At 41.3% G+C, this 24,416-nt stretch overlaps 3 protein-coding genes across 9 annotated transcripts in view; all 3 read left to right on the top strand.

Moving 5' to 3' along the window:
- plekhg4b (pleckstrin homology domain containing, family G (with RhoGef domain) member 4B) overlaps positions 1 to 6,025 on the top strand; it is a 24,422-nt gene extending 18,397 nt beyond the window's left edge. Inside the window, 8 exon segments of the mRNA XM_079692742.1 lie at positions 593 to 617; positions 620 to 736; positions 2,679 to 2,791; positions 3,398 to 3,463; positions 3,603 to 3,702; positions 3,921 to 3,989; positions 4,285 to 4,348; positions 4,516 to 6,025. Of these exon segments, the coding sequence (XP_079548868.1) occupies positions 593 to 617; positions 620 to 736; positions 2,679 to 2,791; positions 3,398 to 3,463; positions 3,603 to 3,702; positions 3,921 to 3,989; positions 4,285 to 4,348; positions 4,516 to 4,628 (667 nt within the window). The 3' untranslated portion in view covers positions 4,629 to 6,025.
- Positions 6,026 to 6,658: 633 nt separating this feature from the next.
- On the top strand, positions 6,659 to 8,726 carry LOC307013241 (E3 ubiquitin-protein ligase NHLRC1-like). Its single transcript, XM_079640564.1, has one exon. It carries the CDS (start codon positions 6,822 to 6,824, stop codon positions 8,067 to 8,069), a length of 1,248 nt encoding a protein of 415 aa, XP_079496690.1. The 5' UTR covers positions 6,659 to 6,821; the 3' UTR covers positions 8,070 to 8,726.
- Positions 8,727 to 8,912: 186 nt separating this feature from the next.
- The window catches only part of kif13a (kinesin family member 13A), a 36,619-nt gene continuing 21,115 nt past the window's right edge, over positions 8,913 to 24,416 (top strand). For all 7 annotated transcript variants that reach the window (XM_079640514.1, XM_079640520.1, XM_079640515.1 and 4 more), the window contains exons 1-6: positions 8,913 to 9,246; positions 9,463 to 9,553; positions 19,614 to 19,626; positions 21,704 to 21,764; positions 22,625 to 22,717; positions 23,378 to 23,558. In XM_079640514.1, coding sequence (XP_079496640.1) covers positions 9,192 to 9,246; positions 9,463 to 9,553; positions 19,614 to 19,626; positions 21,704 to 21,764; positions 22,625 to 22,717; positions 23,378 to 23,558 — 494 coding nt within the window. In that variant the 5' untranslated portion in view covers positions 8,913 to 9,191. The remainder of the gene's footprint in view (positions 9,247 to 9,462; positions 9,554 to 19,613; positions 19,627 to 21,703; positions 21,765 to 22,624; positions 22,718 to 23,377; positions 23,559 to 24,416) is intronic.

The raw sequence follows: 24,416 nt of genomic DNA on the forward strand, positions 1-24,416 counted from the left end.
GTATCAAGTATGAAAATACAGTCTAGAAATCAATACAAGTTACAGTGTCCACTTTTGTTTTCAATTCTTAGTCTGGTGCAAGCATCCCAGACCTGATTGATAAATAAAGCTTTAAAAATATATGAAGGGTGAAACATATCCTTAGAGCTTTATGCTATATTATGAACATTCAGATTCATTTTTATTATCAGACCAATGAAAGACCAGACAAACTTGTGTTTATTTAATCTATTTGATATTAAAAACTCTGAAGCAATAAACAGAAACTCATAAACAACGAAACAAAAAAACATCTTAATACAAGGAATAAAAAACCTAGGATAATACTACTTAAATCTCCTCGAGGGAATGCAAGACACGGAGCTATCCTATTGAAAAGGTTCACATCAAGCAAAGCATTTTAGATGCCATCCAAAGATGCATAAATTGTTGTTTTGAAACATGATCTTGAAAGTTCATCAAGGCAGAGTGCTAGTGAATGATTAATGTGATAGCATTACTTTCATCCGGCTTTGTCTAATGTACTAACATAATACTTGTTGTAAATCTATCTGCAAGTCTTTGTAATCCTTCTCCTGTGCTTCCCATCCAGGGACATCCACACCACCACGGGGAAGAATTCAAACGCGCTGCTCTACAGTTCACCCCCGCTAGCTGGACCTACGTACGCTGGCTTGACCCAAAGTCCTCCCTGCAGCGGGTGATGGGCGTCTATCTGTTCATGATCATCTGGCAGGTGGGTCACAGAGAAATCCTCCCTGGCCATCTCAGGCTGACTCAGAGCTGACTAGTCAGGATCATCCAGTGTTCAGTGTGCTAAGAGTGGGCTTATCTAATTGCCTCCTCTTGGTTGAAATCTAAAACCACTTTCACATGGATCCATATAACACGAGTGTCCTGCTGTCCTCACATTGACAGTTAATCCCGTACGGATGAAAGGCACGTTAGATTAGTTAGGAGCAATTTGTGGTAATGAGAAAACCATGGATGGAGAATTTGAGTAAGCTCCATTGCTTTCTATTAGAGAGTCAAGGGTAGCGGCCACATTTCTAACCAATTGCACCGTGGCATTGAAAGCTGCTGTCTCTCTCCTTTTTGTGCGGGGATGAAGCAACATTGTCATCCCCTCTTCCTCACTCAGGCAGTTCCCGATCTCTTGAGGCTTTAAATGGTAATTATCAGTCTGTGAGAGGTAGTTGAAAAGATGGGGGGACGTCTCAGTGCGGTGGACAGTTTAGCTGCTCTTCTACACCCAGGCTCAAGGCCAACTGAGTGAATAACACTGCAGAGGCCTCTCATTATCTTCCATTGGGGATGAGGGGGACTTGGACAGAGTGTCCCCATAAATGAGCTGCTAACTATTTGTTAATTCAAGTGTGACTGGCATTGTAAGATAGCTCTTGTTTGATGGTGTCCCGGCTGAACTTGTTGACCTTTTTCAGTGCATCTGCTCGTTATAAAGCACACATTGAGTCTCATTGCCATGAGACCTTACTCGCAGCGGACCTTTTGACTTGTCAACCACAGGCGCAACTACAGTCCTAACAATTATAGTGGCTGCATTCCTTATAAGTAGGCCAGTTCAAGGGCTCTGGTTCTGTACACACAGTCCTGCTGGCACGGCTTATTGGCTCATGTTATGGAACGGAGCTGTCGTTAGATGTTATTTGCTACCACACCTGTGCCTGTTCTGTGTAAACCCCAGCTGAGAGAGAGATGTATGGCCCCTAAATCTATAACTGGCGCAGGGTAAAGCCAATGGACAACTATGTGATAAAAATAGACAGCTCATGAGACAAGGTAATTTAATAATAGTCTGACAAAGCAACGATTGTCCTAATGTTAAATTGCCAGAAAAGTATACAGCGACTTTTAAATTCAAGGGCACATAGAAACTAGGAGGAATGGTACTATACATGTAATGCACGTAGGATTAAACAATACACTTTGAGATTGTTCATAATGAAATAAAGTCACAAAAGATTCCTCTCCAAATGACTTTTTAATATTTTCTAGCTTTATAACTTGAAAACAAACAATGAGCCCATTGTTGGAGATGTCCCCTCGGAGTTTGAATACAGCAGTGTTGAAAACATTTGACTGTGAACTAATTGTTTATTTACAGACTTCTGCTTTGAAATGAAAAGTATCACATATTTGTATTATGTTGGCTCTCTTCAAGCGCACCAGAAAGGATGCTGACCTGCAGCTGCAATAGATTAAAAAGGCATTCACATCCATATTGTGTCAACATAGTAGGAAATGTCGCCGTTTTCATACGTACAATGGATTTACGACAGTACAGCAGGATAAAGCCAAAGCCAAACAGTGAGATTTCCTTGACTGGCTTAGTCGGTCATATGACTGAACTAAACTTGTATTGTGTCACATTGCAAAATATGCTGAAGACGACCCCCCCCCCCCCCCCCCCCCCCCACCCACCATTGCAAGAAACAACATTGTCAGGATTTGAAACTATACTTTATTTGTTCTTAAATACTGTAATTAAGATGATTTATTATGAGACTAAGTATAACAAGTGCTAACATTCCTATACTCTAGATTTCAAACTCAATATGCTTGAAAACTGAAATATTCCATCCTTTTTCTCTTTGTTGTATACAGAAGCCATTACACATAACAATCCTTATTCAACCTGTTTTTCTCTTTGTCCACAGCTTACAGAGTTGAACACATTCTTCCTGAAACACATTTTCGTCTTTCCTGCAAGCCATCCTCTCAGCTGGTGTCGGATCCTGTTTGTTGGTATCATCACAGCGCCAACAGTCAGGTAAAAAGAATCCAACTCAACAATTAAATATTGGTAGGAAAGTAATCCATATAAACTGATATTGAAAGATCTGTTGGGATAGTGTTATATCAGGGGTGTCAAACTCAATTTTATTGTGGGCCACATTAGTATTATGGTTGCACTCAAAGTGCCAGTTGTAACTATATATATATATATATATAAAAGAATGTATTATATTACATTATTGCCTCTGAATTGGATTATTATCGGATAGGGTAATAATTACCGGTAACTACGTTTGAAAGCAAAAGTCCAGGGCAAATAATTGCAAGTCTCTTCAGTGTGCAAACGAGATGCATTGTGGGACATGTAGTTTATGGGCAACCTGCAGTTTATGGGCAACCTGCTTCTGTAAAGTGGCATGTAACCGTATAATAAACGTATTATATTCTTTGCAAGCTCTTGCGGGGAAACATCAAATGAAGTCGTGGGCCGGATTTGGCCCCCGGGCCTTGAGTTTGACACCCCTGTGTTATATATTTAAATTGTGATCCTTATTTTGACAGTTTGACCAACATAAGGCAGTCATGTTAAACTACAAGTAATATTTTCTAATGTTTGCTTTGTGTTTGTTCTTTGCTTCAGGCAGTATTATGCGTACCTTACAGACACACAGTGCAAGAGAGTTGGGACCCAGTGCTGGGTGTTTGGGTAAGTGTTTTAGCAAAGGTTGATTATTTTTCTTTCAGTTAAAAGCTGCATATATTCGGCATATTTGTTTTTTAGTAATATTCAAAGTGAACTACAGGTCGGTCAGAGGCTTTAATGTTTTTGTTGCCCTCATTCACAGGGCAGTAGCCTTTCTGGAGGCCTTGGGATGCATTAAGTTTGGACAGGATTTGTTCTCAAAAACCCAGGTCCTGTACGTGGTCCTGTGGCTGCTGTGTTTGGTAAGATCAGTTCTCAGTAATGTTGCATTTCTGGCTCAAAACAATATACTATGCTCTTCAGCCAGTAGTTGGCTGGTCATACATTTGCCGTCGACGCACATATTCACATATTTCTTTCTGTTTTACATCATAAACTTTTCAACCTGAAAAGCTTTATCTGTTGTTAATTATTTATAAAATATTTTCAACAAATCATTAAACAATCTATCTGTTTATAGGCCTTCATTACATTCCTCTGCCTGTACGGAATGGTTTGGTATGCTGAAACCTATGGTCCAAATGAAAAGGTATGTCTATTGCTTTACAGTTAAGAAGTGTATTTGCACTTCCTTGACATTTTTGTAGATTTTTCTTCTTGGATGAGTGCTATGATTTGGCACCTGGTTGCTATGCCCAGAAACATCCCGAACACAGCAATAAAGTAAGAAAAGTTACACAATAAGATCACTTGCCCCGTGTCAATATAAGCTTCAAATCCTTTCCCTTTTAAACATTGCTACCAGTCAGTTTGCTTTGAAAGCTTCACAGGGTCAGGTTTTGTTTTGGTGTGTGTGTCACATGTCTCCTCTTCTCTTTTCACAGACCCTCTCAGAAGACGACTGTTATTACAATGAATATGATGAATATGCGCCAGAAGAGTTAAAAGGTACATTGATTTTGATTTAATTCATCAACCATAAGAGAGGCTGATTAAAAGTTAAAACATAGATATTTACAGGAACTGTCATCTTCTAAAGGTCTTTGAAATTGAGTTTTACTCATAATTTAAGGTTCAGTAAAATATTTTTATGAACTCATTCCTCACTGTTTCAGAAGACACAACGCTGGACGAAGACGAAGACGAAGACGACGACAGCCCGACAACCAGACTCAGAGGGAAGGGCTCCGCAAACACCCAATCTGTCAACGGCCTGGACAGCCAGTAGGAGTCTGAGCCAGTGGCTGGTGTGCGTCTCCTGAACTCACTCAAAGGGGCCAGGTGTGAAGGATCCCAGGTGGAAAAGGGAGTAAAGATGCAACCACTTCCTGGTGTAAATAAAGTCTAGAAAGCCCGCACCTACAGTAGAGGGAGTGGAGACAGAGGAGGAGAAGTGGATATCAGGCCCATGCAGAGTTATTAGGAGTGCACAGAGGCTTGGGCTACAGAGATGAACACTTTAAACTGTGAACTGTAGTCATAAAAAAAACCTCCTGAACCACTGATCACAGGTTTCTGTGTGTACAGACAGAGAGAGGGAAAATGGTGGCGTTAAAAACTGCCGATTGTAGATGTGACTGCATGATCATTGTAGCTAATGAACAATCATTTAGAAACATGTATTCTATGACACAGTATATCAATGATGTTGACTGGTTTACTCCAGCCTTAACTCCAGTATGTTGGGCCTTCACATTTTAATGTTAAAAGCCATTATGCAGAATTGATTACGTTAATTGGAGCCTTTGTGTTTATAGCACACAAAAGACAACGTCTATTAAAAGCATCATCATCATCTATCGTCTATTTAAATCATAGATGTTCACACTTGTTTCGTGTTTGTAACTTGAATGTGGGCAGAATTTCAATGCAAGACTGCTTTAGCTTGTAAGGATCATTGACTGAGGATTGTGTGTGACCAGGAACAAAAGGAAACACACAGTCGAAGCACTTTCAGAATGTTTTCTTGCAAATACTGTACATTTTGTTATGCTTGAGTATTTTGTGACCTTGAGTGATTTTACTCTCCGTGTCCATCTGTGGCTGCTTTTTGTCTTTTTCTTTACTTTACTGATTACAGAGGACAATTATTCCGATTCCTGCATGTGACGTCTGGTTTGACTGTCAACCTTCTTGTTACGGCATATATTGCATCTGCATGGTTGTGTCAAATCAAATGTTCTAGTAGAATGTTACAAGAGTACTCAAGATCTTTGTATAACACCACACAACAAGGCGCCAGTATTGTTATTTTTACGTATTTCACTCTCATTGTAACATTTTAATTCACACCTTGTGCCTGTTTGCATGTTTCTTTTTTACTCCATACTTTTTTCAGTTTGTATTGAAACTAAATTCTGCTCTCGAGTGCTTTCTTGAAGGTTTATTTTCATTGCTCTGTCAGCATCATCTCAATAAACATATATCCTTCATAATCCTCGACAATCCAGAGGTGGACCTCTGTGGAATGGACCAGGCTCCTCTGCTACTGTAGACACGACTAAGGGTACATGTCTCTGGATTAAGATGTAATTTGCCAAAAATAATTCCTATAAAAGAAAATGGCTGTTCTTTTTCACTGTGAAATAAAGAGACATAATAACATGTTTTACATTTCCTCTTAAACTCGTTGTGGATTATTATTGTAGTTTTTAAATGAAGCAGTAGTTTACAGCAACAATAACACCTAACAAAAGGAAATCCTGGATGACCTTGCTTGACCCCCAAAGAGTGCCCTGCTGCAGCAGAGGACTGAGGGATTGGCTGACTGAAGCACTGCCCGTCTCGGATCAGATTTCACTCCGTCTGCAAACCTTGATACAGAGACTGAAATAGCTGCCTCGTGCTGACCTATAGCAACATTTTTTTGAAGGTATGCTTCATGTTCCCTTTGAAGGGAACATAAAAGAATGTTGTTTAGGTCTTAATATGAACAGTAGTAACAACTGGAGATCTAGTAATTACTGAAAGAAAAAGCCATGAGTTGCATGCAGCTGTCTCCACACAGTGAGTGTTCAGGCACACGAACACCAGGTGATGGCAATTGGAGATCCTGGTTCTGATCCAGAAAGCTGTAATACCTTATATTAATGTACTAATGTTGTGATGTCCTCTGCTTTCAGTGTTCAAAACACAATGGGGGCTCCAGCATGTGTGTCAGCTGATTTCCAAAGGAGGGCAGCAGTGAGCCTCAGTTTAATGCATCATGTCACATGACAATTTGGGCCTAAGCAAAGGACATGAGTGTGTTGACAAGAATGTTGCAGTGCTCTGCCTTCATAGCCCTCTCTTCACTAGGCTACTTATTCATATAAGTGAACGTTTTTTTTTTAAATCCAGCTATTTTTGGCTCTGAACCTTTGCAGCCTGCATCAGCTGACTGATCTGTCTGAGTAGGTTTGAAGAACATCAAAAATAATTCATGGCTGAGGGTCCTGCTTTCCCGAGTCGAGGCTCCCTGAGGAGTCCTGAGGAGATTCTCAGAGAGATCCAGATCAACCTGCTGGAGTGTAAAGTCTGCTTCGAGAAGTTCAGCACTCAGCAGAGGGAGCACAGACCGCAGAACCTCTCCTGCGGCCATGTGCTCTGTCTGGAATGCATCAGGGCTCTGTCCCACCCTCTCCTGAGGAAGCTGGAGTGCCCGTTTTGTCGACAGCTGTGCAGTGTTGACAGCAACTCCCACTGCCAGGCTCTTAGTGACCTGCAGGAGCTGCTGTTGTCCCTGAGTCCCACACCCCCTGCCCCTCCTCACAGGGCAAAGGAAGGCCTTGGCTTGGCTGAAGGTCTGACAGCCAGGGCTCTGCACCACTGCACAGCCTTTGGGGGGTGGGGGACTCTTATCAACCCCACTGGGATATCCGTTTTGGGATCTTCAGGTACTATAGTGGTGGTGCATGATGGCGAGAAGAGGGTGGTGGTGTTCAGTCCGCAGGGCAGGAAGCTGCACAGTTTTGGGCCAAAAGGACAAGGCAGTGGGGAGATCTGTTTCCCAGTGGATGTGGCTGTGACTTCCTATGGTCACGTGGTGGTGACAGATGCTGGGGATAAAGCCCTGAAGGTTTTCACCTCCAGGGGAAACCATGTGTTGACGGTGAAAGATTCCTTTCAGATGCCCTGGGGTGTAGATACAGACAGCTGTGGGCACATCCTGGTGTCAGACATCCAGGCCGGTACGCTGTCTCAGGTAAAGGTGGACTTTATAAACGGTCTCGCTGTAAAGAATCAAAGAGTCGTATCAGACCTGCAGCATCCAAAAGCGGTGGCCTGCTGTGGAGCGACTGGAAACACTGCAGTGATGGAGCATTTACCTGAGGACACATATCCACCAGGGAGGAACCCACACACCAGGCTGAGAGTGTTCACAAAAGACTTCCGCCTCCTTTATCAGACGGACACTTTCAGCTTGATGCTGCAGTCAAAAGTGAGGCTGCAAATGTCAGTCATGACCTTTGACCAAAATGGAGATGTGATTGTTATTGATTCCAATATGGGGATGATTTGGAGTTTGGGGCAGCTCCAGAGTGGCCCCGCCCTGACCCCATTAGTTGGTGATGACCTTATCCGCCCAGTTGGACTGGTGACACTGAACAACTCCCTCATCATTCTGGATGGTGGAGACCATACAGTGAAGATTTATTCTGCAAAATCTGATAATGGGCCCTTGATATAGCTAATGTATGGACAGTATTACAGGAGCTACGGTATGTGAAGTGCAGCTTATCATGGGATAAGATGACCTGGCAATACTATTGATAAATATAAGTAAAGTGAATAGAATGAAATTAGAGGTATATGCTGCTCTGGGTTGCATGCTATGAAATGTACAACATTTTAGACAGTTTTTGGTTTGATTTGTTACATTCAACTGTTTATTGTTATTGTGATACACTGGATACTTTCAGCTTTTGGAGCCACAGAAATAAAATGAAAAAAAATCACTTTCGATTAAATTGCTCAAATTTAATATTTAGAAGGACAGAAATCTATGATGAGGATTTGAGCAACAAATAAGTGGTTTTGTTCTAATGGGGTCTGCTAAAAAAAGGGCACATTGGGTACTGAGATCATGTATTACATGTTCCTATAATTAACACTTACACATGGTGGATGTAAAAATGTCCTCAAATATGGTTACTTAAGTTATTATGTGTGTAAACTAGTGAAACATATGTAAGTAAAGTTATACAATAAATAAAACAAATTACAAAATGGTTTGTGACATAGGCTACAAACTGGGAATATTAGGCTATTTTAATTTGGTGAGAGTAATATTAATAATAGGGCCTACTAATGTGTTTGTCAGAGAGTGTGCTTAGACATTTTTAATAAAGCCTTTTTAATAAACCCTCATCTCTTCTGACCTCATAACTGTCTTAACATGATGCTTTTCTCGGGAGCATGTGAATGAACATGTCAGACAGCCTCACATTGCTCTCCCCCTGTCTCCCCCCGTTAAGCGGCGCGGTGCGTAAATCCTTTCCCTGTTTGGCACAGCCGTCTCCAGTCTGCCAGAGGAGAGCAGTCGTGCTCCCAGTGGAAGATGGCGGTGGGGATGCTGTCTGGGGCTGGAGCAGTGTGCTGGATTTGCACAAAAAGCGAACCTAGATGGATATAACGGAAAAATGAACACATTGCTATCTCATTTCCTCGAGGTCTGGACTCTTTTAGTGCTGTTTAACTAGAGTCTGCTGCCTTTTTTACCGGCACAAACCCGGGCTTCTTGTCGGGGATTCACAGACTATACATTGCTAGCTCAGCGCATAGACAGGGTGGGAGTAAAAAGTGGACAAAAATGTCGGATTCAAAGGTAAAAGTTGCAGTGAGAGTTCGGCCCATGAACCGCAGGGGTAAGTGTTATAACGATGATTTTTCTTCGCAAACTGTCTGTCTCCTCGGATTCATGCAACATTATCATAAAGTTTGGATTTCTTCGCCATTGCTGCTTTCAGCTCGAGTTATGAAGTCAGAGCTCAGTCTATTGAACACAGCTAAAGTCGCTACGATTTTACTTTTCACACCCCCGCAATCTGCTTTACTGTCCAATAACACACTTCTCTCCACAGAAATTGAACTGAATACAAAATGTGTTGTGGATATGGAAGACAACCAAACAGTTCTGCACCCTCCACCCTCAAATGGAAAAGGAGACAACAGGTAAACAAAGCTGAAACCCTGCCAACCCTTTGTATTTGCAAATGAATACAGGCCTATGGTTCATTATTTCAAGAAAATGTAGTGCACTGAGCATGTTGTAGGGCATATCTTTGCAGAGATTCAGTGCAATAGAGTCAAATAATGTTGTGCAGCACATAATGGGGCTTGGCTGTTTCTGAACGAAAAAGCAGAGAAACACTCTCACTGTGATAACCTTATCCCCACCCCTGATGTCATACAGTATCATTCGAGGTTAGCATCAAATCATCTATCCAGTTTTAAAGTCTGAGAAATACAAACATTATTCTGGTACACAGTAATGGTGATAAAAGCTGTAAGCATTCATCTTGGATTAAGACCATTTCTTAACATAATTGCCAGTGAATGCTGTACATAAGCAGGAATGCTGCACTCCTGCTGCTTATGATATGATCTCTGGCAGCCACCTGCTTGCAACATGATATTATTTTTCTGTAACTCATAGAGGAACTTTTCAATACTAATCACCTTAGCATAATAATATTATCCTCTTATATCGCAACTCTGACGTTGGGTTTTATGGCCATGGGAGGCGTAAAACATGAAGACGCCTGTTAGACTGAACAGATTAATGTCAATCCTCAGGGCATCACCAGAGACAGAACTAATTCAACTTATGTAGCTTTCAAACCACACATTGTTTATTGTAAAAAAAGAATTCTCTACACTCTTATCAGATATTTGAATCGCAAACAATTGAAGAAAAGCTTTGCATCTTGTAGTGTTTCACACTTTGCCTGTCTGCAGTGAAGGTCAGCAAAAAGAAGCTACAGTTGCTCCCTGGCCTGCATTCTGACAGGCTTTGAGATTGTAATGAGGAGTTCACACAACGTGTAGGCTAATGCTGTATGATTGGGAATGCCTGTTAGCAACGGTCAGAGATGTATATATATTTCGGCCATTGTAGTGGTTTTGTACAGTTTTACACTTGGTTCAGTGGCCACTGCTGCTGGTTTCACACATGATTAAACAGCTGACCTGATTCCCCTCCGGCGCAAACACATCTTAAGAATAATAAATGAATTATTTCTCAAATAGTCTCAACAGCGTGACTGCTAACATGAAGTCATAGGAGGCGAAACCTGCCACAGGGAAGGCTTTTCTCATGGCCCACATCCAGCCTTGTTAAAGTGTAACGCTTTCTCTGCTGTTCCATGTAACTAACAGTCAGCATTAAATGGTAATAAGCTTTCTGCCCCAAAAGCTCCAGTCCACACATTAACCTGTATTTAAGGCAATTATCAGAACAGAAATTGCCACACAATGGCGGCATTCCAGGCAATTAAACAAATCACACTCAAAGCTAACATATGTCAGAATGGGAAACATAACAGAAGGAAAGGCTGTCCTGGGTGAGAGGTCAGAGGAACAACAATGAGTTCACAGAGTTTAGGAGTAAATACATTTGCAGTACTTTCTCAGTGAAGTGTTATTTGGATCTGATGCTGGATCTTTCCAATGCTACCTGTTGCTATGTTGTTGTGTGCGACACAAACCCATTTCGCATCCAGGCGAGGTTTCCATATCTGATTAAGATGTCGTATCACTCTTGAATTGTTTTTTACGGATTTTTTTATTATGCAAAACCTTTTTTATATAGTAGATTTCTGTAGCTGCAAAGTGACTCCAGTTCGGTTTGGTTGTATTATGTCACGTTTCTTTTCTATAGTGTAGTCCAGGCATATAATTACTTGTTGACATTTCAGTGCTAGTGCAGTGTGTGTTTTTGTGAGTGTGTTTAGGGTATCTGTGTTTAGACTGCCATGGTTTTCTTAAACCATATAATTTGCCTCTTGGCTTCTTGTGAAGCTGAAAAAGGGGATACCCTGAGCTTTGCCTTGTTTTCAAAGACACCTGCTCCTGTGTTTCAAATGTAGTGGGTATTAACATGCCAAATATGGCTGTAGGGCCGAGATCATGGGAACTTTCTCACTCCCATGGGAATTCTCAGGCACAGCCTCAAAGAGGAGACAGCCGTAATGGATATTTTTATATTCCAGTGTAGGTTTTGGGGTTTAACAATGGGAAGAAAAAGGACATAACATTGTTTGGATTTCAGTGTACCTATATTTCCCAATAGATTTGCTCAATACCAACAAAACTGACAATGACTTCAGTCTAATGAGATATGAAGTCTCTAGTGGGGTGAATTCGGAGCCACTTTTATGTTGGGGGCATTGAAAACTTTCTGTCTGAACTTATTCAGGAGACCACATAGCTCCATGAAAACATTTAAGTCACCTAAAGAATTTGAAGAAATATCAGGGATTTACTTTGATGGCTAAGCCTCAATCTTTGCACCGCTGAGCATTAAAGCAACACTCGTGACCCGAGCCCCCCTCTCCTATTTCCCTGAGAAATGAACATTAATCTCAGTAGTGTGCGAATGATTGTGACTCCAGGGCGACAGGTTAAGTTTCCCAAGTTTAATCTTTCATCTGCCTGTTGAGTTGGCACAAACGGGAGTTTTGAAATGGGAATATGGTAAAGTCTGTCTGCTCTCCTTAGAGGTTCGGACACAATGAAGGAGGAGGGGAAGAGGCAGAGAAATACCTGAGGCTGCTGTCTGCTAAGGGATAGAGTGCTGGAGCATCATGACAGGAAAATACCCTCACACAATGGGACCGTATTACATTTATCGTATCCCAGCATGTCTGTCAACTTTCAACAATTGAATGCAGGCCCATCCTGCCTTTAGAGTCCTCTGAATGCTAACCCTGCTTTTCTGCATTTTGTATTAAAAACCAATAGCTAACAACAAAGTTACCTTTTTTAAAGAGACAGACCAGAGTGTAGTTTATTTCAGGTGAATGACTTTCCTATCCTTCCACTGTAGTGTACAAAATAACTAGAAATGCCTCTTCTAGATGATGTATGTCTTTATCTGAAAATGGCCGTAACCAAGCTTGTAATTTCTGCTCTAATCTCTTCCTTATCACTTATGGTTAACATAGCTAATTTAGTTTGATCTTCTCTTCACTGAGTTGTCTTGCTTACTAGCATATTGTAAACTGAGAAAGGATTACCCTGAGAGAATGCTACTTCTACTGCATAAACAGTAATACAGTTGTTTAAAAGCAGCCTTTAAAAAAGAAAATAGACATTTTTGTGACTATACTGATTAGCTTTTTGAAGAACAATTAGATAATAAGATCAATACCAATCATATCAGTACAGTAATATGAAGCCTTAGCCAGCAGCTGGTTGGTTAGATTAAACAGGGGAAATGTGCACAATATTTTTCTTACTGGCAGACACAGGCTTTTCAGGAGACAGACTTAAATAGACAGACGCTTAAACAAAGAGTTTCAAACAGAGGGTGAGTACAGATTCAATCAGACAGTATACATGTTTTATTTCAACATCAAAGCATACAGACATGTTCTCGAAGAAATCTCCCAAAATTATCTTAATATTTCCCCTTTAAGAAAAATGTTATACATGTCAGTCTCCTGTTTTGCTGAACTTTAGGAAGTTATTACATTTTGTCTCTGGTCACATATGACCAAGTTTGATCATACTTTCCAAAACAAGCCTTTTACTGAATGACAATGCTGCCTTGTCTAATGACTGCACTCAGGAATGTTCCTTTTGTCTTTGTTCCCTATGTTCCAATAATCAACCTTTCCATTCAGTAAGACGTTGTTCTCATAGTAATGCGGCTTAAAATCACCGCAACCTTCCTCTGTAAGGCTTTGTTCATGCGTGCTATTAGGAGAAAGTGTTGTGTGTGGCTGATAAAGTGATTGTTTTCCCTCAGGGACCGTTCCTTGTTTGTTTAGAGGGTGGGACATTGTTTACATCTTGATGCGGAATTGAGAAAAGATGGCGCCCTCCCTCTTTGTCAAGCCTGTGTCTCATTAATCTCAGATGTGGCTGCTCACTCTGAGAGCAGAATATGTGAAAAGCCATACTTGGACATTTCTTCCATACCCATTCTGGTTTTCCTCCTTGCCTGATTCTCTCAGATGAGGCCTTTTTTTTTTTTTTTAAGTTTTGATGCGGCGGCTTGTTTTCATGTTTTTTCATGCGTGCTGGAATATGCCTATTGTTGACTCACTTTCAGTCTGTGAAGTGGAGCTGGGCAACATTAACATCAACATAATTTTAACTCGTCTCTGTCTGGAAAAAATACTGTCGTCATTAGATTGAATTCTAATCATGCTAATAATTACTGTAAACATGTCTTTGTCACATTTCTCTTTGAAACTAATGACTTTTCTGATCTGTTTTGAACTTCATGAGCATGATTAGTTTGGCCATTGTTGTCTATTGTCCGTCATAAGGCAAATGCATTCAGATAAGTGACATCTACAAGCAGAAAGGGTTAAAGGAGGTGTGTCCTGGTAGTAAATGTGTCACGTAATGTTCCCTTTAGGAGGAAACCTTACCAAATTGAACAAATTGATGAGCTTGACTTTTCTCTGTTTAGTTTTTTTAAACTAAATTTAAGGCTTTAGAGCGATGTGGTCAGTATCGCTCTCTGTGTTTTAGCATACACACAGCATGTTGCTGACCCAGCTTGTCACAGTGCTGTCATAAATGCCAGAGAGGATTAAATTAGACCCTGCCTGCATCATATGTTGTGTTTGGTAACGTTTGTTATGGAAACTTTGAAGGTCCCACGCAGAAGTCGGTAGGAGCATCATGTGCGATGCGAAGGACAGCGCTGTTCATTAAAGCTGTTTTTAAGTTCCTGCGCTTGGCTTCCATATTGGAACTCTGACTCATGAAGCTGCCTCCATGTTTATCACTGTTGCCTAGCGACAGCAGTTGCCAAGTTACAGAAACATCCTCGAGTTATGTTGATGTCGTAATGAGTGATATCCCACAGCCACCCCAAATATTTTCATAGGAAGCTAATTTTAGCATTTTGAACAATGACCCATCAACACATTTGTTTCAGAAAAGCTTAACTAGCCAAGATATACTAGCCAAATATAACAAAGTACATGTTCTCAAGTACTGTACTTAAGTACAATTTTAACGTACTAATACTGTATTTGTGTATTTCCTTTTTAATCAATTTGTACTTAACATCAGTCCAGAGGGACATATTGTAACGTGTACTTCACAACATTTATCTTGCAGGCGAAGTTGCTACCTTGCTCGTTTCTGCTAGACTAAATATTTTGTTGACGTTACGTTTATATTGAGATTAAAATCATGCTTAAGTATTCATTATACCACATAGGTTGCAAAGTTAAAGTTAAATTCAGTACTTTTACTACTTTGCCTTGTTGTACTGATACTTCTACTTAGTAAAAGGATCTAAATACTTCTCAAAAGTGGAAATGCTGATGATTAATAAAACTGAAGAAGCTCCACTTATGGTTTGTGTGGCAGAAGTCATAGTTTGCTGTCTCAGTAGTTTTGATCCATCCTGCAGGTCTGTTTCTGTCATCAACAAGGCAACTTCCTTTAGTGCTGTTTTTTCAATACTTCTGCATGTAAACCTCTGACTTCAACACCTTGTCATGTTTACTTTTGGATCACTCCTGCTTACATACAAATGACACCCAGCTCAGTGTTGCATTAGGAATCATCTAGGGTGCTCACCTCTCTCACTGAAACCGACTGCTCAGCATTTTCCTGCTCTCTGCTGTCTGTCTGCAGCAGGGTGACCTCTGCTTCGAGTGGGTGGGGCCCCGCGCGTTCTAAACATACTGGACGACCATCTGAAATGTTAGCCTGTCGCCTCTGAGAGCACAGTGTGTTGTAACTCAACACTTTCTCTCTCTTGCTCTCTCTCTCTCTCTCTCGCTCTCTCTCTCTCTCGCTCTCTCTCTCTCTCTCTCTCTCTCTCCCCCTCTCTCTCTCACACACAGACACACGCTCAAAGCATACCTTTTGGCTCTGGAGTTTGTTGAATTGTAATTGACTGCTGAAGTGTTTCAAAAGGGGAAAAAGGTCACATGTGCTGTTTAAAGGAGGCTTAAAGGGTGGGGGAGGCAGAGTTTTAGCAACAGATCAGACTTTAAATCAATGGGAGGAGTGCTAGCAAAAGACTGTAATTTGCGAGTGTGTGTGTGCATGGCAGATACATATTCTGAATGTTATCTCTGTGGGGGGTTGACTTCGGGTTTTGACATATATTCTATTAATGCGGCAGGATTATATTATCAGAAGTCTTACAAAGCTTGCTGAATCACAATGACAAATCTGACAGTATCCTTCATGCATTGGGAAACGGGTAGCCAGAACATGAGCGGTTTTGATTGAATTATTTTTCGTTATTATTTTAAACATATTTTCATTTCATTTTCAAACCCTGTTTTCAGACGATAACGCTACTGACATCAGTAGCTAACTTCAAGCAGCCTGCTCCCAATGTGTCAGTTGGAGAGTTATTAAGAACTGTCAGATTAAATTAAATTATACATATAAAATATATATTATGTCTGAGCGTGGGGATGCATTTTCATTTTTTTAAGGGTGGAGAGATGCACCAGTAAGTGGATGATACCGTAGATTAATCTGGTGTGTTGCCTACTGGGCTAGAAGTGCAGTTTTCGGTGGAATAATAACCCAGTGGCCTTAATCCGGCTCCATAACCGCGGGTGGGGGGATTCCAATGCTGCTCTCCCACTCTTCATACCTTCCTTTTGGGCACCAGCATACATCTTTCTAAAGTATTTGTGATGCATGTTAAAATGATCCCAGTCTGATTCTGAGTAGATTTCTTACTAAAAGTGATAAGAGAAACCTATGATAGGGTTTGGGGCCCGTTTACTCAACTGTTAGGTGATGTTAATGTGTCAAACATGCTAAGAAATAACAATGGGAATCCATGAGAGCGATCTGGTTGAATGGAAAAGTAAAGTACTTCTTAAACTGCTGTGACTATGTACACTTTTTAGGATAATGTTGCTACTGCCCAATTTTATTTTATTTTTAAATTTCATTTAATTAATGGCTCTTATTTTTATTATATATTTTACATTTCAATTTCATTTAATTTTTGTAATGATGTCCTGTCTTGTCTTTGTCTCTGTTTTTCACATCATTTGTTTTATTTTAATGTTTTGTTGTCGTAAGTATTTGTAAGGTATGGTGTGTCTTGTTGTCGAAAAGAATGAAACATTTATAAACATATTGTTTAAAAAAAAAAAAAAAGAGATAAGAAACAAGGATTTCATAAAGAAGATCAAAATGTGCTCCTTTAATCCGTCTGCCACGGTAGGATCAGTATCGAGGGGTGGGGGATCATCGTATTGTGGAAGACCAGAGTCCCCCCTCGGCCAAGTTGAAATCACTCATGGGTGCCTTGGCATCAGGTAGCTGCAGGCCTTTGATGACGCTCAGCATGCAGAACCACCCCCCATGGGACCCTATACTTCAACATGCCCTGCTGGGTCTGCAGTGTCCGCCTGCATCTGCCTCTGAGGGGGAGAATCTGATGTTATCTGGCACTTCTGTGCCATACTGTACATGTGTGTCACACACTTGGTCAACCACAACACATCCTTTAATAAGCCCTGCAGTCAGCGACTTGGCATGTGTGCTGACTATTAAGCAAATGACCCGCATGCTTCATGCTTGAGTCACTTGGAGCTGCACTGAAACATTTGTGACAGAGCTGCCACTGGTAGCATTTGCTTACCTGGAGGATTTAAGAGTGATCTAACAAATGATCCTAGGGTTAGGGTTATCATGTGTAAACAATGTAGATTTAATTACAAAACTAGTTAAAATCAAAAAACTAGTTTTTAATCGAATATTGTTTCAGTCATTTGTCTCTGCTTCCAGCTCAGTGTTTGTGGCTTTTTTGTCAAATTACAGCAAAAATCTATTTTCAGAGATCTGCTTGTTTCTACAAAACAAGTATTAGAAGTAGCTTGAAAAAAGGTGATTGAAAAAAGTCCTCAAAGGAGTATTGTCTTATTGATAGACCTTAATCATTTATTTCAAATGCAGCACCCACTACAATAAACATATTCATGGTTTTTACACAAGGTGCAAGGATATTTAGTTTTTTAAATGAGCATCTCTAACAGTCCTAATTAGTAATGTTGCCCCTAAAACATTGTACAAATACACATTTGTTTGCAATTTCTTGAAATTATAAATAAAGTATTTCTACAACCAAATATGGATGACATAGCTTGTGTTTTACAAGTAAGGTACAAACTGCTCAGAAGGACAGATTTCTAGAGAGATTAAAGAGATTATTTCCAAAACAGAATGGGAGAACTGAAGTCTAATGTACTTTGATTTATTGAGGGGGAGATCTTAGTGTTGTGATGGGGGAGGGATGTAATGAAACACAGTATAACAGGAAAACACGAATGAAATAAAGTACATTTTTTAATCAAACACATTTTATATAAGACTTTATGAATGAAATCCTAAATTTAGCAACCTCGAAACAGTTCCCCCATTGTCTTGTTAAGCAACCCTGGCACACCATACAGCATACTGTACATTCATAATACGACACAATGATTAAGAGCCATCAAACCACTGCTGCAGCTCTCACTCAGTAGATGTAGTTTCTCCTGCTGCAGAGTCTAGACTGTACACATTCCATAGCTGCATGTTTTGTCTCTTCGTTTAGTGTGTGTCTGTGTGTGTTTGCCTCTGTCGCTCTCTTTCCGGTCTTGTCTCTGTTGTCCCTTTGTTCTCCATAGGGATACATCTCGTCTTTGTCTTTGTCCATTCCTCATTCTTCGCGGGGCTGTTTGCTCTCTATTTGTTGTTTTAACTCTCTCACATTTTCCTTTCATCTTTGACATCTCCACTTTGTAGCAACACTTAAATATGAAGTTTTTTTTTTAATTACGCCTGGTCAGTACCTTTTGATCATACCTCCTAGTCCACCCACAGGAAGTCTTAGATGTGGGCACCCTGCTGTCTGATATCTCATAGCTCCTCACTCTGTTCTGCAGTGTGGAGGGCCCGGTTAGAGGAGGGGTCCCTGCTGCTGTCTTTGTCTTCTCTGATTGACACCCAGTCACAGTGGTTGTCAGAGGCCCAGATTCAGATTCAGGGTCTGAACCCATACGTGGCCCACCCACCCTCTCTCTGCTGTCCCTGATCATAATGAGTACAGTTACTTTCCTGGAAAGAAAGAAAATCTGTTCTCAATTCCTACCTTTTCATTTTAAACTTACAGAAGAGGTTTTTTCCTGGGCTTTTCATACAGCTCTCCAGGCGTGCTATTATCGGTGACTCGGCTCGGTGTGTGTGTGACACTTTGGTGCAGTGTTTCAGTGGCCCTGTATTAGTTACTGAGTGAAGGTGATGCCCACCTTTGTCTCTGTGCCAGGAGACGCCTGCAGGAGGAATCTGCTGACGGTTGAAGGACAGGAGTGGGGCCGATATATAGAAGCGCTAGAGTCCTATGTTGTACTGCATCATACAAATGTGCAAAAGAAAAATGTGATCCTCTATTTCTTTGGAGCTGTTACTTTATTGTTATAGAATTTCTGCTTTGGGGAATTCCCTCCCTGGTTTGGAGAATAATCCTACATAACTCAGTGCCATATATATGACCCTTTTGTCCTTGGTTCCGGCAGCTGCTTATGCTGAGTGCGGCTTCCCCAACCTGGCCTCTCTGTTAAGTCCACAGCCATAAGAGCTATTTACTCAACAGAGTCAGTGGGACATTGAATCCTAAATCTCTTCTCTTCCTCACGCTCCACTGGCCCAATTATGAACCAAATCACAGCAGCACCTACCACTAGGAAATGCTAGATGGTAGCAATCTGTGCCCAAGTGAATGACAGAAGGAATGAATGAAGAAGCCACGCAAGGAATTAAAAAAATGTAAAAGTTTGAAAGGAGTTTCATAAAAAAAAGTTGCTTTGGTTTCAATGTGCATATTTTAGTGTCCGAAAAGCTGTTTCTGAGGCAGACAATGGGAAATGTCCTGCTGTGAGAAGTGCAGCTGAATCTTACAGAGTGTGAACATGTTCTGACTGTTAAATTGTATCAATGCTAACCATTTTATTTCTTCTCTCCCCTGTTTCTTTTGTTGGGTTTCTCCTTTTTATGATGGATTGCACCTTTCGTTCAACAGGAAACAATCCAAGGTAAGTTGTGTGTGTCTGTTGCTACAAAAAAAAAGAAGCTGGCCAGCATCAACAGAGCTGACATGCAGTGTCAGCAGGAACAGTAATCTGTAGTGACTTTCACTGACTGTCCTGGCATCACATATACTGAAATCCTCCAGAAGCAGGATGCTGCACAGGCAACCTTATCCTCTTGAGGGGAGGAGAAGCATCCTGTACAGGTCCTACTGTTGTGCCGTTGTTTCTAGGGACATGATTGAGAGTGTTTTAGTAGTTTGGTGGGTCAGCAGGAGCCGGATAGATGTCCGTGTGAATGTGTCAGCGCTCTAAGATCTAGTGAACACCCATAAAAGCTCTACAATAAGAGAGGGATGAGCGCGGACACTGGGGCAGTGTGTGTGTGCATTCAAAGCTGCATTGTTGAAGTGCACCCCCACCTCCCCCCTTGACAACACGCTGGTGACTAGCTCAGAGATGTTTCACACACCAGGGCCAGGCTTTGTACTCAGTGCACTCGGCCGCTGATGGGACCTGATGAGAGCAGGGTCTCTGGGGCCCGTGAACCTCAGCTGCCCTTCAGCTAGACCGTGGCTGTCTGCTAAGTTGTAGTGGCACTCAAATTAAACTCCCTGCTTTGTAAATGGGAAACTGAGGTTGCCGTCTAATCACGTTCGACCACATTTTATCCCAGAAATGACAAAAAGGGCATTATGCCTCTCGGCTTCATCATTATTTGTACTACTGATTAATAGTAATGGTCCAATCATCAACAATTTGTTGCACAGTCACACCCTGAGGCTGGACGGTTACAGAGCAGAGCAGATTTAAGCCAGAGTTACCAAACCAGCCCTAATTGAGAATGATGGCCCTTTTTGTTCCTTTGAATGGCACCCACTCACTTGTCTGAAGTCACAAGAGGAGGTCTTGCTTTCAAAGTATTCAGGGATCTCAGTGCTTCCCATGCTGACTGTGCAACCAGTAGTTCCCTGGCCAATAGCCCTTATTATGATTTGAAGGGAACACGATTATTTGGGGTATTTGTGCAGGGAAAGTGCTTTGGCAGAGCTGCAGTCGTGCACTGAAAGCCACGAGTAGTAACACGCAGCACTGTTGTGCTTGCACAGCAGGATGACAGGACTGCAGCAATTGTTTCTGCATTTCAGAGGAAATCTTTATAAAAGGAGCTTAGCTGGCATAAAATAATATTATTGTTTTATCCAAAAAGTTGCAGAGAAGCAGCATAGATAGAAACAGATATGCGATTATAAGATTGTCAATATTCCTTACTGTTACATTCATTATTTAGTCCTAGAAACAACCTTAATATAACCTTAAAACATAATTGAGACCCACTCTCTGTAACTTTAGATGTAATGGTAGATAGAGTAAGGCAAAGGGATGGAGCAGCAATCATAAAAGCTCTGTTACCTTGTTTAGTATGGAATTTAGAAAGTTACATATCCCCTATCAACATACACTGTTAGTGTATTAAAATAAACTATGCACCATTTTCATACTAATGGAAACTAAAGGATTTTGATAATTGGGTATTTCCAACATAGGCAGTAACAGGAGTAGTTCTTTCTGTGAGGAGTCGGGGTCCCTGCTAAATGAGGCCATGCTCTTTCCCAGAGACCATCCTCTCTGTGTGTTCTCCTCTCATAGCTCATGCAGGTGCCGGGGGGACACAAGGGGTCTCTGCTGCTGAGAGCCAGCCTGCACCACCGGGAACTGCCACGGCCCCGTTTCCTTGGAGACGGGGGTCACTGGGTGCTGGAATTTCTTCTGGGGAGCGCTGACCCTGATTTATGAATTCATTTAACTCCAGCCACTATGAAATAACTCTGCGATTTGTGCAGACAGTCATGGCGCGGTCTTAACGAGCATCACCTTGCCAACAATACTCCGTTAGACTTCATCTTACTCACTCAGACAGCCCCCGTCCTGCTGATTTACTGCAGGGTGGCGTGGTTCGCCACAATAAGCCTGTCTTTGTACCACAAAATAAGTAAGGCCACTCAGGTTGTTTTTGTGCTGTACATGCTTGGACAAGTGTGAGAAGTGTGTGTTTATACTCTTTGTGCTGACTTCCCTGCAGGTGTTTGCTTTTGACCACTGCTTCTGGTCCATGGATGAATCCAACGTTCCCAAATATGCTGGTGAGTCATAAATGCTGAATCTGATACTCCACTCATCGCCAAAGAACTCAAATGAAATCCCCTTTAAAGACCTGCTTAGCTTTGTGCAGCAATAGCGCAGGGAAACTCCCCACTTGATGGTCATGTTTTTTGCATAAAGCAAAGCAAAGCATTGTGTACTGTAGGTATATATGGTAATTTGCATTTTGAGAGAATACATACAAATATCCGAGTTAATTGTCTCAAAAGAATGAAACCATCATGGTGTTTTGTACTATACATACAAAAACATACATGTATTTGTAACATGAAGAGTAAAAAAAAGCATTTCCTATTGTGCTTCTGTAATTGAGTAATTACAATTCTAATGAGTTTTGAATGGAAAAGGTTACAGCTCCATTTTTAGGTTTAGGTGAGGTAAATATGTCCATGCTGAAGTAGATTTACATAATCATTGTACATAATTTCCTTGTCATATTGCTCTCATTTTGTGATGGAAATGCTTACATCTGCTTTGTGCTGAACAGACAAGGCAATCTGTTCATTGAAGGGCCGCTTCAAGGCCCAGGCCCAGGCTTTATATAGCTCGTTAAACAGCTGTCCCATTCAGCAGAAGCACGACAGCAACACGACAGATTTCTCTACATAGCATTTTGCATACGACCAGACAGGATTCTGTCATCTTTCATGAATACTTTTTCCGAATTTCTGAAGATGAAATAATTCTTTATGTTTCCTGATTAGTGGCCCTTTTTGATACAATTCTCTGTGTTAAGGTTATTGCACTTATTCAATGATGCAAAACAGAAGGCTAGTAGTACTTATACATCTGAATGGTTTATCTGTTTACCAAATCTTCATGGTGATTCTTTGTCTGAAAGGTCAAGAGGTGGTGTTCAAGTGCCTTGGAGAGGGAATACTTGATAATGCATTCCAGGGATATAATGCCTGCATATTTGCCTATGGACAAACAGGTAACTGAAAATCCAGATGGAAACCACATTCAATCACTTTATTTTTTGTTGTTGCTTAATCCATTACTTTATGCAGTCTCATAAGCATGTGTAACTAATATATGTGGGTCAGGTTTACTCCAGATGTGTCTGCAGAAGGTTTTTAAGCACAGGAAGACTTGTATTATAATAACACTGTTGAATCCCTTAACTCATATCCTTCCTTCACCCGGGATCAAATGAGCTACTTCATCCCACTTCCAGTCTTAGAGTAAAACATGTGGTCACTCTTGGAGAGAAGAGCACACATATTTCAATGGCCCTCTGACACCTGATGTATGAAATTCCCATCAGCCTCTGATGAGTTATGTATTTTTGGCTAAATAGCAGATCAAGCTAGAACGCTTTACTAAGATCGATCGTGACCTTGATAAACATTATTCCTGCTAAACGTGTTAGCATAAGTTTGTTAGCATGTCGATGTTAGCCTTTAGCTCAAAGCATAGCTGTGCCTAAGTAAAGCTTCAAAGAACTGCTAGCATGGCTGTCAACCTTTAGTTTTGTCACAACATGTAGAGACTTTTCTTTATTTCATGATCAGGATGCTTAAAGTTTTACTGTTAATTAAGTACTCTATAGACGTTTTCTGTATTGGATAGTGACTCTGCGGTATCTACTCAGGTTCAGGCAAGTCCTTCTCCATGATGGGGAATGGGGAGCAGCCGGGTTTAATCCCTCGACTCTGCTGCTCGCTGTTTGAGAGGATCCACAAGGTGGAGAACGAGGGCCATACTTTTAAGGTGGAGGTGTCCTACATGGAGATATACAACGAGAAGGTCCGTGACCTCCTCGATCCTAAAGGGTGAGTCTGATTTCTGGCACATGTGACCTGTTTAACCTCGCTGAATGGAATCTGCTAATGCATTGGTGAGGCTTGCATTGGTGAGGCCTGGTGTGACACAGACACAGCAGCAGTGACCTCTCCGTCAGCTCCCACTTTGTTGTAGTTTTGCATCTCTGTTTATAGCTCTGTAGTGTCTAGTAGCCTGAATGGCGGATGGCGACAGAATGATGTGAGTAGGAAGCTCAACCCAATCATTTCCTGCAGGACAGCATCGTCCTCTGACTCGGCTGCATTCTTCGCCTCCGTGGTCTGGTGTGGGTTGGCAGACAGACTGCATGGGAGAGTGAACTGTGAACGTGTGTGTTTCAGGGACATCTGTTAGTGGAGCCCTACAGAGGCTCTACAGTGGAGCGCTCCGTGCGCTGCAGATGTCTGAAGATGCAGCCAAAGCCATTACAATAGCTGCTTCCTCCCGCTGATACAACACGCCTCTCACTTTCTTGTTCTCCCTCTTTGTCTTTCTGCCTCTCTGATGTTCAGAGTTAAACATTGGACATGTGATATTAAGTGTCAACAGGATCTCTGTCACACCCTATAAGTTTGCCATGGCCATTTTCTAGTGTTTTATCCTCCTCTTTGCTGCATTGGGCGGTAGATAACTACAGTGTAAGGGATGAACCTGGTTCTTTGGCTGCAACAATTTAGTGACTCTTACAGATCTATAGGTTTTATTCTAAACCCCTAGTACGAAGCCAGGTGAAGATGAGCTTCAATTGACACACCTGCACCATCAAAGAAACCACTTCTTACACTTAGTTTACCTTTTGCACACAGCACATATGTACTGCGTGATGTGTTCCTTTATGACAATAAACT

Source organism: Notothenia rossii (genome assembly GCF_949606895.1).
Source record: "Notothenia rossii genome assembly, chromosome: 7".
NCBI classification, from domain to species: Eukaryota; Metazoa; Chordata; class Actinopteri; order Perciformes; family Nototheniidae; genus Notothenia; species Notothenia rossii.